The 13758-nt window shown below is 35.3% G+C and overlaps 1 protein-coding gene across 2 annotated transcripts; it reads left to right on the forward strand.

The window, feature by feature from the left end:
- The first annotated feature begins 575 nt into the window (after positions 1 to 575).
- Positions 576 to 5136, forward strand: CPL2 (carboxyl-terminal domain (ctd) phosphatase-like 2). Of its 2 annotated transcripts, none has more exons than XM_079018838.1 (15): positions 576 to 1051; positions 1149 to 1619; positions 2016 to 2226; positions 2332 to 2489; positions 2585 to 2655; positions 2744 to 2849; positions 2936 to 3182; positions 3270 to 3397; positions 3483 to 3540; positions 3643 to 3776; positions 3849 to 3902; positions 4033 to 4129; positions 4223 to 4371; positions 4453 to 4520; positions 4616 to 5136. In XM_079018838.1, the coding sequence occupies exons 1-15, from the start codon at positions 779 to 781 to the stop codon at positions 4725 to 4727; spliced, it is 2337 nt and encodes a 778-aa protein (XP_078874964.1). In that variant the 5' UTR covers positions 576 to 778; the 3' UTR covers positions 4728 to 5136. The 2 variants fall into 2 exon arrangements, with proteins under 2 accessions (XP_078874964.1, XP_078874965.1); XM_079018839.1 differs by having other exon boundaries at positions 3649 to 3776.
- The last annotated feature ends 8622 nt before the right edge of the window (positions 5137 to 13758 follow it).

Here is a 13758-nt window from a genome sequence, read left to right on the forward strand (position 1 = left end):
ATATTTTGGAATTAATCAAAAGTATATAGAAGAGTGGTGTTTTTATGGTTTAAAATGTAGTGTGTGTGTGTTTATTTATAATAGGTAAAAAAAACCTTTTTTTTTGAAATATGACCGTTAAAAAACTATAAAAAAAGGGAATGATAAAATTCTCGTTCAGTCGAGCTATGACATGTGACAACCTTATCACGTCTATCCACCCCAAACATGTTGTGTTCACCACAGGACCACGGTGACACGTCGCCATCGTAGGGTTTAATAAAAAATTTCACCTTTTTTTTTTGTAAGTTTTATTTTATTTTATTTTTCTAAATTTTTTTATGGAATAAATTACTTTTTTCATGAAAAATAAGTCATATAATCCAACAGCTGTGATTACTCCACGACAGCAAGATGAAACTCCGTCGCGAAAAGCATTCATGACCCGTCTAATGCATCACGCCATTTTGACAATCATCTGTACGGACAAAATCATGGCATTTTCGTAAGTAAGACTAAACCCACGCCCTATTACATAACAAGCCACGGATGCCTTTGCTTTTTCCCCTCTATATAAACCCCCCCACACTTACTTTCAAACCGCTACCCCAGGAGAGAGAAAGAGAGAAAGAGGGAAAAAGAGAAGGGGCGTGTAAGAGAGCGACTGAAGAGAGGGTTTAGTTAAATTCTTCACGTAAATTCCTCGAATCTTCGTGAAAAATTTGTGCATTTCGTATTCGTCTTGATTGATTTTGAAGTTTTCAAATACAATTATTGTAATTTGATGTACTTTATTTAAATGAGTCGTTTAGGGTTTAATAAATCGGTGGTTTACCATGGGGAAGCTTGTTTGGGTGAATTGGATGTGATTCATACCGGTGATAAGAATTTCCAATTCCCAAACAACGAGATTAGGATTCATCATTTGTCTCAGGTCAGCGAACGATGTCCACCTCTTTCAGTTTTGTTAACAATCTCTTCGTTCTCAGTTCGTTGCAAGCTTGAATCATCATCCCCTGTTCGACAACCCCTGCTCATCGATCTTCACGCTACTTGCTTCTACGAGCTAAAGGTTGTAATCAATTCTCAATCATTTATGTACGTTTGATGTTCCTGTGTTGTTTAGTTCCTGATTTAGTAAATTTTTGTCTGTTTTTGGTTTATTACAGACAGCTGTGGTGGTGATTGGAGATGAAGAGATTCATTTGGTGGCAATGCCAAGCAAGCTAAAGAAATTTCCTTGTTTCTGGTGTTGTTTGGTTCCAGCTCAATTGTATAATGCTTGCTTAGGGATGTTGAACATGCGGTGTCTTGCCATTGTGTTTGATCTTGACGAGACACTTATTGTTGCAAATACGATGAAGTCTTTTGAGGATAGGATTGAGGTTTTGACTGGTTGGATTGGGCAGGAGTCTGATTCGATTCGGGTTTCTGGGATGACATCTGAGCTTAAAAGATTTGTGGAAGATCGAGCATTATTGAAGCAATACATTGAAAATAATTCTGTTACTGATAATGGCCAGACATATAATGTGAAACTGGAGGAAGTTCATATGAATGCTGCTGGAAATGAGCGTGTTGTTCGACCAGTTATAAGATTACCCGAAAAGAATATAGTCTTAACCCGGATTAATCCAGAGGTTAGAAGATTAATTGCTTCTATATATTCTCCATCTTATTTCCTGTTTAGAAGACTTAATTTTATTTCTGCAACATGTAAGTTGGAGAAACTGGAACGAATGATTCAGTTAATACATATAAATGATTTGTTTGCCTGTTTATTCCTGTGGACATATATCATTAGCAATGTTATTATTTCGTCCTTTACTTCTGGTCTTATTTATTGTTAGCTCTCTTGGGTGGGTAACTGATGCATTAGACTAGGCATGTGACTAATTGTATATTTCATTTTTTCGTCTTCTTGTGGGCTTCAACTCTACTGGTGCCTTATATATGTATGTATATATATGTATGTAGTATGCACAATTATTCATAACCTTTTGTGAAACAAAATTGTAATTTGTTTGCATGAACAGATACGTGACACGAGTGTGCTTGTGAGGTTAAGACCTGCATGGGAGGATTTAAGAAGCTATTTGATTGCAAAAGGGCGCAAAAGATTTGAAGTTTATGTATGCACAATGGCTGAAAGAGATTATGCATTGGAAATGTGGAGGTTGCTAGATCCAGAAGCCCACTTAATTGGCCCAAAACAACTATTAACCCGTGTTGTATGTGTCAAATCAGGCAAGCATCTTTCTTTTTTCACCATAACAAACATAAATCAACAATCTTTCTCCTTCATAATCACTAATAATCAAACATTCACATCACATTCTTATCATTGTATAGGTGCACGTAAGTCTTTACTTAATGTCTTCCAAGATCGCACCTGTCATCCAAGAATGGCTATGGTGATCGATGATAGGTTGAAAGTTTGGGATGATAAAGATCAACCTAGGGTTCATGTGGTACCTGCTTTCACTCCTTATTATGCTCCACAGGCAGAGGTGTTTGTAATTTCCAAAACTGCAAAATCTTGATTTCATCATTACTATTTGATTTCGGATATTATTATTAATAATCTTTTTTTTATTTTTGATAGACAGCAAATGCTGTTCCTGTTCTTTGTGTTGCAAGAAATGTTGCATGCAATGTTAGAGGTGGTTTCTTTAAGTAAGATTGCTATTCAAAATTTTTAATCCCAAAACATCTGTTTTTTATACAGTTTTATTATTAATTATTAATAACTTGTGTTTGTCAGAGAATTTGATGAGAATCTACTAAGGAGGCTTTCAGATCACTTCTATGAAGATGAAGTTTTAAATCTGCCACCTGTCCCAGATGTTTGTAACTATCTAATGTCAGAGGTAAGTAACTAAACTAAGATCCCTAATTCTTTATCGGTTTTATTATCTTGAATAATTCTTTTTTTTTAAAAAAAAATTGGTTTCAGGATGCTAGTTTTGTACCAAATGGCAATATAAATCCCCTAATGACAGAAGGAATCAATGGCCCTGAAGTTGCTCATAAACTTAATCAACAGGATGCAAGAAACGTTGCCACGTCAGCATCAAATGTTGCCATGTCAGCATCAAATGTTGGTATTGGTGTGGAGTTAAAATCTGAAAAGCCACAACAGTCTGTTCCAGTTACAACCATCTACGGCCCACCATCTTTCAAATCAATGATACCTTCAGAAAGTATGCAGTCATAAGAAAATCTCTAGCTTCTATTCTTTTATAAAATTATTTATAAACATGTATATAATTTAATAATTATATTTTCAGAACCTAGCTTACTGGGCCCCATCCAAGGACCTAGACCTGGTCATATTCCTATCTTTCATGGCACATCAAGTTCCTTTTCTCCAGGGTTTCAAGTTCCACCACTTGTATATGAACCAAAGAATGAAGAGGTACTCTTCATATTCACTAAATATTTTCATTTAAAAAATTTATGTCAATTAAATCTCTACTTTTTTTTTTTCTTGCTATTTTCAGGTATTCCATGGTTATGGATTGCAAAAGAGGAATTTGCCACAAGTGGGTTTACTTTCAGGTATTTGAAGTTGTTTCTATTGTGATATTGTTAATTATTATATGTATAAAATATTGTTATACTAATTTTTTTTTTTGCACATGTGTTTTTCATTTGTGAAAGATACAGGCTTACTAGAGAATCAAGCATCCTATAATAGCAAAAAAAATCTCCCTGATGGTGGAAATTCAAACTTCTTACCACCTTCTTTATCCATTGGAGTGCTGCAGGAAATTGGACAGAGATGTGGTTTTAAGGTATGCTAATCTTTTATTTTTTATTTTTTTTATGTGGTTGTTAATTGATGAATTGCTTATGTTGATTTATAGGTTGAATACAGATCCATTTTAAGCTCTAGCAAGGATTGGCAGTTTTCATATGAGGTGAGTTACACCATTGCAACCTTGTACCTTCCGACACAGTAACACTAAATTCAAGGATTATAAAATTTAAAGTTTGAAAATATATTATAATATTATATGGTATTGTACTAAATATGTGTGAATTATGTAGGTGTTGTTGACAGGTGAGAAAGTGGGTGTTGGAATGGGTAAGACCAGAAAAGATGCACAACAACAAGCTGCCGAAAATGCCCTTCGCAGTTTGGCTGGTGAGAATTTATTATTTTTCTAATCTTAAAAAAAATGTTTTTATTTTTTTTTTGAGATGAAAAGTTATGAAAGCTGTGTTGATGTTATTACAGATAAATATGTAGCGTACCTCATGTCACAATCGGAAACAGGAAACAAAGATTCTGATGACTCTGGAATGGAAAATGGATTCCTGTTTGAAACAACAGACTTTCTGGAATCAGATGAATCACTTGTCAAAGATGGATTGCCTATCGATGAGGTGGGAATCTATATGTTTGTTTTTATTTTTGACTTAATCTTAATCAGAAATGTAAGGAAGGATAAAATGGTCATTTCACAGGTTTCTGAAATGAGGCGGTCCTCCAATTTCACAGGCCAGCAACTCCAGAAGCCAGCCAACTCATCAAGGTAAGTGGTTAAAAAATTGAACATATTTGACTTTAATTTTTCCCTCCAAAAATCACACTGATTTCATCATTTCATGTGCAAATGTTATATAATAGGTTAACAGAATCCACAAGTAAAAATTCAAAAGAAGAATTACCTCAAAATTCTCTAGATTCATCATCCTCACGAAACCAACAGCAGCAAAAGAAATGGAATAGAGTTGTGTGAATTGTGAAACAAAAAATATACGAATATGGAATTATGGAAGGAAAACCAGAAATGACTTTTTTGACCCCATGATTTTGAGGGTCCCACAATGTAGAAAACAAACCAAGACCATGATGTTGGTATGTGGGACCCGGAAAGCCGTGTCAACAAATTGTAAAGGCGATTATGAATTATGATGATGATGAGGGTTAGGGTTTGTTTTGTCCCATGATCTCGATAGCAAAACTTGTAAGTATTATGGCATGGTCAGTTTTGATTCATCCCTTTGTTACTAGGGGAAAAGAAAAAAGGTAACATTTGGGCTTTTGGATTTGTAAATTACTTCTTGTTTGTGTATTTAGTATTTTAGGGTAGACAAGAATCTTGGATATTCACATTATATAACTAAAACAAGTGGCATTATCTTTTTCTTTTTTCTATTAACTAAAACAAGTGGCATTTTGAGACATTCCATTGACATTCCCCAAATAAATTTGTAACTCTATTGGTTGACCATGGGTATGATATAAAAGATTTGTTAATCCTTTCTTGTAGAAGATTAATAAGATAATCCCACAATTGTACACTAGAACTTAGATTAATGATAATTAACAAACCAATCATACATAAATATTAGAAGTGCTCTACATGTTTGAGAATAAAGTTTAAGATGGAAGTAGAAGACGACTCTAGTCCAAAACACCAACGAAGTAAAACGTATGGTTGAAATTTTAAAAGCTCCAACTAAGAAATTGTTTATATGAAATGTTTAGACTTATTATGGTTTGGTATTGATAATGAGCTTTGAAGTGTTTAGACAGTAAGATTTCACAAGCTTTTATTGATTTAAATAAAAAGTTTCATAAGTTCATCTTTATTTTTATTTATTGGCTTATTTAATCAGTTTATGATAAGTTGTTTTCTAATTACATGTATAAGCACAAACTACCAGATGCTAATAAAATAAATTATCTACTTATGTTTTGATATGACAGCGGATAGACAATAAAAACATTTTTTTAGAAAACCATGTTTTGATATATATCGAATAAACTAATAAATATTTTTACTAAAAAAACATAAGTAGACACCCCTAAAGTAGAATAGGGTAAATGCTATCTTGGTAGTGGAGCCATGTTATATATGTGTATTTGTGTAATTGGTTTATATTGTTCTTGATCCTCTTCGAACATCGACATGATTAATTGTTTTAAGTTAACACATACAATTCAAGTTTAGTTTCAGGTATTCGGTTGTTGTGTTGGTTATCTTGTTTTGTTATCGGGACCATCAACATTTTGTAAAAATCCCAACAAGCAGTATTAAAGCTTTGGATTTTTTTTGGACGACAGATCACCTGAAGTTGAAGCTGGTAGGATTCGAACCGGAGGCATACTCCATTTTGGAGAGTTTAATCTCAAGTGATCACCACTAAACTACCTTGACGTTGTGCTTTGGAATTTGTTTGATCAACAATGTATTGGATTAAAAAGTCAATTCAATCGGTAATTCTTCCATTCAATCTAGTTCTGTTAAAGGTTCTTTATCATGCTTCATGTACATTGTTCTTGATATAAAAACGGAATAAAGTCGATGATTTTAGCAAAGCGTAATGGAAGTTGAACATAATCTTGCAAAGGAATCGTGTCCACTAGGTTGTTACAATTTAATAAAGTTTCACTAAGATATTTCTAGAACTGTGTAACATGAAATGGAAGGATGGACACTTACCAATTTTCAACTCACAATAGACGAGCACGTGATCTCATAAATTAGCATAAAGACGCTTACAAGATGTACTTGGATCAAATTTTAAGAAGTATAGTGGAACACCCGCGTTTTTCACTAGATGATAGTTGTAGTAGTCGTGATTACAAACCCATGAGTATAAAGAACGTCAAAAGCCGATGTTGTACGAAGAAATTATGATTTTTCAAAGTTTCGCCTTCGACATAGTATATCAGTATGTGCCATAAAATATGAAACGAAGATAGATTACTTTTTAGCCAAAGTAATGTAAATAAGAATTGATTTCCTCATAAATATGAATACGTAGATATGAAGAACGTCAAAAACGGAGTTTGTATCAAGAAATTATGAATTTTGCAAAGTCTTTTACAATGTAATCTTTACAAACTGTTAAAGTGAAAATAGAATACGAATTAATTGTTGAAATCTACATGAAAGTTGTAGTACTCGGAAATATGAATCCATGAATATAAAGAACGTTGAAAACGGATGTCATATGTGAAAGTTACGATTTTCAAAGATTGCAAGAAAATACCTGTGAAGGAGCGACGTGGCTCCACCCAGAAGGCGCCACATGGCGGAGCCGAAAACCCCTTTCCTTATCAGAATCAACGACACGTGGCACCATCAGGAATGAGACACATCGCCACGACGTGACGTGCCTATCGAGAAAAACTATAAATAGACTCGTTTGTTACATTTTTTCACCCCATTTCCTCTCAACTTTTTCCTGCACCCTTAGACCCAACTTCCTGAGTTTTCAAGCATCTTAGAGAAGCGTTGCAGCGATGGAAGGTCCGACAAAAAAAATATTCAGTGTCGAAGTTCTGCCTGCGACTTTCTGAACTTTTGCTAGGAAACACTGTAAGGTGAGTTGCAATTACTATGCCTTTAAGTGTAACTTATATTTATTTTCATTGTCATTATTATAAACATATAAATGATATTTATCTGTTATTCCAATTATAATACCGATTGATCTCCTTAAGGGAGTGGTGTCTAGGCAATATCTTAGTGAGGTGTTTTAAGTGGGTTTTCCAAACAGTATGTTCATATACCAAACATATCCTACCTCCAATATGTAACGTTACAAATTTCAAACCAAAATTTCCTTTAAAAATAAAATCATTTGTTCCAATTACAACTTCAAAGATCTAAATAAAACCATTTGATTCAAAACATAAAACAATAAGCACAAAACTAAGTGAGTTTCTCAACATACCACATACCATACTTATCAGTAGAGAACGTGTGAATGCTATGGTCCTCCTACACTCTTACAATCACCCTTCATTGTAGTCCTCCTGCAATGTTAGTTGCTATGGTCCTCCCATAGTCTTCCGTACGGTTGCCATGGTCATTTCATACAAGTACCATGGTCCTCCCATAGTCTTTCATACAAATGTCATGGCCCTCCCATGGTCTTTCATGCAATGGATGTGATGGAATCGAGCCGTCCCCTTCCTTTAATATAAGAAAACCTGCAACAGTTAATCATAAAACCATAAACACAAAGCTTAGTGAGTACCCCAAGATACCACATACCATACTTATCAGTAAAGAATGTGTGAATGCTATGGTCCTCTCACAGTCTTACAATCACCCTTCACTGTAGTACTACTGCAGTCTTAGTTGCTATGGTCCTCCCATAGTCTTTTGTACGGTTGCCATGGTCCTCCTATGGTCTTTTCATACAAGTGCCATGGTCTTTCATACAAATGCCATGGCCTTTCCATGGTCTTTCATGCAATGGATGCGATGGAATCGAGCCACACCCTTCCTTTCATACAAGAAAACCTGCAACATTTAAACATAAAACCATAATCACAAAGCTTAGTGAGTTCTCCAAGATACTAGATACTATACTTATTAGGAAATAACATGTAAATGCTATGGTCCTCCCACAGTCTTACAATCACCCGTCATTACAGTCCTCATGTAGTCTTAGTTTCTATGGTCCTCCCATAGTCTTCCATACGGTTGCCATACAAATGCCATGGTCCTCCCATGGTCTTTCATGCAAGAGTCACAAAGACAATCTAGCATCCTATATATTATAGTGAGAAGACTCACATGAGCTACTCAAAAGAAGCTCAATAGCTATCTCAGCAACAGAACATCTAACCCAAGATACATAATTCCAAATCAAGATCATTCCTTAACTAAATACTCGATTCTACCAAAGTTTGACCAAAAATCAAACTGGTCAAAAAGTTAACGATCAAAGTCAACTCAACAGATCTCCCGGCTGTTGCCAACTGCTAGCCATGTCATGGCTGCCAGACGACAAACCCGCCGTGATGAGTCTCGTCACCACGTCGTGGTAGGCCTGACAATCGTGTCGTGTTCGGGTTGGCGTGTCGCGGGTTGGCGGGTTGGCGGGTCAAAATATGTCAACCCAAACACGACCCATTTAAATATACAGGTCACGGGTTGGCGGGTCACATGTTGGCGGGTTTGGAACTTAAACCCATATATGACCCACCAACCCATTTATTTATACGGGTTCACAAGTTGGCGGGTTCGTGGGTCAAATTTGGGTTTGTGGGTCTAAATTTTAGATATTTAAGTCTTAAACATCCAAATGAAAATTAAAAACATTCATAGAAACATGTTACAGACTTAGTCTTATAGGTTACGACTTATGACCTTAGACCATCCACCATGAGTAATAATGTCAAAACAATCAAATGGTCTATGAATAAATTGTATATATTATATAATACTTATTAAATATTAATACTTGATACATAAATACATTTAAGAATATAATAATTTTTTTATTAAGAATATAAACGGGTTGGCGGGTCAACCCGTTTATTTTTTGAGAAACCCATATATGACCCGTTTAATAAACGGGTTGGCGGGTTGAAAAACTCAACCCAAACCCATTTATTTCGTTTCGTGTCGCGTGTCGTGTCGAGAATTGCCAGCCCTACGTCGTGGGGCTTCCTTGTCCACGTCGTGGTTTCAGTTTGAAAGACTTTTCTTTATTAAGACCTTAAATCATAAAGACCAAGGCTCATAACATCAGATCTGGTTCCTGGCAGCTTCATAATGGATAAAGTTTCCAATTTTATCCATAGGATAGTTCACATAACCAAGATCTAGACTTTAAGTCTCAAAGGGACCAACAATGCATCTTTCTAAACTTAATTCGTTAAGTCTAAGTTTCCAACCTTCAGATATGAATCAACATGATGTCTAAATGGATAAAGTTTCCAACTTTATTCATTATAAGGCCACACACTTCCTAGATCTAAAACCCTAAGTTGAGAAATAGACAAAAACCTATTTTTCTTTATGTATGGAGTAAAGAGAGCTCTTGCATGAACTCTCTACTCTACCAAATGACCATATATTATCGCAATATCAGTCAAAAGTTCAAGAGCTTTACAAAATCTTTGGAACAAGCCACTAAGGGACCAAAAGTCATTAAAGTGGACTAAAAATCCATATATTCATAGATATGAAGATAAAACACAATATAGCATAGAACTTTATGACTTACAAAGGTCTAGGAGGTGAATGGAGGTTAAATACTTCAAATGCATAACTTCAAAGACCAATCTTTCTTGTTCTTCTTCCTTCTAGAGCAAAAATACCACCAAAAAAAGCACCAAATGGACATTAAGAGAGTACTAAAATGGATTTAGGAGAGAGGATGAGTTCCAAACACTTCAATGGAGGCTAGGGTTTCATTAGAGGTGTTCTAGAGGAGGTGAAGGATGAAAATAACAAAGTACTTAGGGTTAATGACCTTTAAATACTCCCAAAACCCCAAAAATCATGCAACCTTTTGGGTTGGGGGCGCCCTACGCTTTTAAAGGGCTCTCCGCACTTTTCGATAAATTCCTGATTTTTTGGTTTTCAGCTTCAACTTCAAACAACTATAACTTCTTCATTCTAACTCTATTTTCAGAGATCTTTATATGCACGCGAAGCTATTGACAAAGCCCACAATTCTATCCACTTAATTTTGGCTTAAATCATACATAACTTAATTGATTAATGCATACAAAATTACAGAATGTCACTATTCCCGCTTTACTCCTTTGCCTTCAAAACACAAATCAAGGGCTTAAATCACTTAGCCAACATTATCAACATCAAATAAGGTCTAAATTTTATTCCCTTGAAGCCTGAGACTTTTACTCGATCAAATTGCAGTCCACAATCCCTAAATAAGAAACATCCCGAAACTGGATATTACACAATATGATCTTACCTAGACATTCCTTATTTGATAGAACTTGGTATTTTTAGGAATTACTGAGGAATTCGAGATATTGTAATTATAGTTTATAGACTAAGATTTAGTAATAATTGTATGTAGGTCGTTCAAAAGGGAATACTAAAGTGTTAGATGAAAAACTAACAAAGTGAATGCATAGTTACTTTCATCTTATGTCACACCCCGACCGTCGGTGGAAACACCGGGCAGTGTAACGTCATTTCTTGTATCATAGTTATCAAATTCCTGAAAGCACATGCATTTTAAAATACGTCAACATAAAGTTGGTGAGTTCACAGGTTTTGACTCTATATGAAAATAATACTTTTTCTCAAATTTTAAAAGTATAGTTTTGAAAGTATCATTTTGAATCTCCAACATTTACTATATATATTAGGTATAATGGTTTGCTTATTAAATAAGTGATATACCTATGAGTTTCACATATTATGAATAAATGATTGAAATCCCATACAAACTAAGGTTGCTACATATAAATCTTATTTCAATTCTATACGAGTAAAACCGCTATGTATAAATCTATTTCAATTCTATACGAGTAAGTGTGCTAGGTATAATTGTCTACTTTTTGAGAAAGTAGTATACCTACAAGTTTCTTGTACTTAGAGTATAAGTCTTTGGGAAACATATACTTAACATTCATACTTGTATATCGACAAAGTATAATGTTTCTAAAGTTGTGCTACCATGAGTCAGTAACCGCTGCTAGACATACAAACCTCAGATTAAAAGATATCCCACCAATGGTTCCTCCATTGGTGCCACAGTAAAGCCGCCATTGGTGCCATAAAGGATTCCACCAAGGTAAATACTTCCCCCGTACACTTCATCGATGCCGGGTCCATAACAATCAATAGGACAGTTCGTCACCCGCAGACCGTTGGGTTGTAGCTAGCAACCACGGGTGGGGTCGTCAACCCGAATAGATCTATAGTCCACCGTAAAAACGTTTGGGTTGTAGCCAACAACCACAGACGGGGCGTTAACCCACATAGATCTATACACAACTTCCTCGCTCACACGGGATTAACGGTTACAGTTCAGAGGATTTCCACTAAAATTTCCAATCTTATTTGATGAATGAGGTAGCTCATGTAGACTTTGTCGGCATTCTATAGTTCTAACAACAAAAACATTTTCATGTCTAAAACCCTAAGTTACTAGACTATGCTTTTAAACATTACTCCTAATTTCATAACATTAAGGCAGTATAACAGTTATAACTTGAAGTAAAGTCAAGTTTTATCTTGACATAAAACCAATAATAGCAACATACTTTATATAGAGCTTCCGAATATAACTTCGGAACTATATCGCACACAACACACACACACACACACACACACATATATATATATATATATATATATAATTCTAAGTATAACTCAAGATCTACATTAGTATAATAACATACTAACAAATTGATAATAGTTGTATATTTTCATAATATTATATTTAAAACAACTATATCCTGATTAATATAACTATCTATGTTGATACGAATATAATATCATATAGACATAATATTAACGTATATACAATATTTAGCACACGTTTTCCCCGAAAACATTAAAAAGTGGAGCCGTGAAACTCACTTTAATATCGTGCTTTGACATAATCTAATATGAAAACAGTCAGCGGTTTGCGATCATCGAGCTCGTGAAGCGAAACAGCTTCAACAAACGAGAGAGAGAGAGAGAGAGAGAGAGAGAAGAAAAATGGTGTAAGAAGAGAAGAGGTCGGACTTGCTATTTATAGGCTATCCAAGACAAGTTCACGTCGTGAACATATATATATATATATATATATATATATATATATATATATATATATATATATATATATATATATATAGTAACGCCCGTAGATCCGGGCTAGTCAATTTAGAGACGATAGGTATCAAAAATGGATTTTTGATGAAATATTATTTAGAATGAATAATCTTAACTAAGTTATAGTATATGTTACAAGGTTTCCGTGCATATAAAGAACGCCGAAATCCGAGTTATAACGAAGAAGTTATGACCTGTCGAAGTTTTGCGACAGAACCGGCATGACACAACGCGACGTAAATAGTGAATTAACGTTAGAGCGATATTTAGCCTTAGCGATCTAAACGAAAGTCATAGAGTTCGTTAAACCGTGAGCGTGCATAAAAAGAACGTCCAAATCTGACTTCGTATGAGGAAGTTATGATTTTTCTAAGTTTCAGCTTAGCAGTATGCAGCCCGAATACTTAATTTGAGATCGAGCGGTTTTTAGCCGAAACAATCTAAACGAGAATCGAAGATCTCATCAACTGTAGTGAAACGATAAAAAGATAGGTGAAAACGGACGTCGGATGAAGAAGTTATGAATTTATAACAGAGTTTTCCTGTCCCGGCCTACTAAAAATAATATAATAAAGTCAAAATTAGCCAACGGAGTCTAAATGAAAGTTGTAGAGTATAGTCTGACCTACGCGTGGATATAAAGAACGTCGAAAACGGAGCTCGTATGCGAAAGTCACGCAATTTAGAAGTTGACAAGTCAAATTACGCCGAGCGTAATTTGAGTACGCCCAGCGTACTCAGTCGGATGCAACTTGTCTGACCAATACTCGAGTGCCACCAGTCGACGCATGCAGTGACGTCAAAGTACTCCCAGCGTAATCCCAGACCCAGCAGCCTATAAATAGAACTCGAGATCAGCCATTTTCCTTGCGATTTTTCTTACTTTCTCTCTAGTTTTTGCCTCGATTTGCGTGCCAATCATATCCCGAAGCCCCGGTATTATTCCCGAGCCCCGAAGCAAGTTCCGAAGTCCCGAGGATCCCGAGAAGTGAGGTTTCCGAGCCGAAGCCCTGCCCGCGAGGAGCCCAGTTTTTGTGAAGATCTTCCAGATCTACAGAGAAACACTACTTCTGCAAGCCGTAGTGCTGCCCGATCATCTTCTGATCAAGTGAGTGTATAGTCACTTTCGTCTTACGCATAGATATGAAGTATTTACTATGAAATACATGCTATGTGTTTATACATTGTTTGTTTACTTGAGATGGATGCTGAATGA

The sequence above is a fragment of the Lactuca serriola genome, chromosome 9, assembly GCF_051521515.1.
Source record: "Lactuca serriola cultivar US96UC23 chromosome 9, Lser_US96UC23_V15, whole genome shotgun sequence".
Classification (NCBI taxonomy): Eukaryota; Viridiplantae; Streptophyta; class Magnoliopsida; order Asterales; family Asteraceae; genus Lactuca; species Lactuca serriola.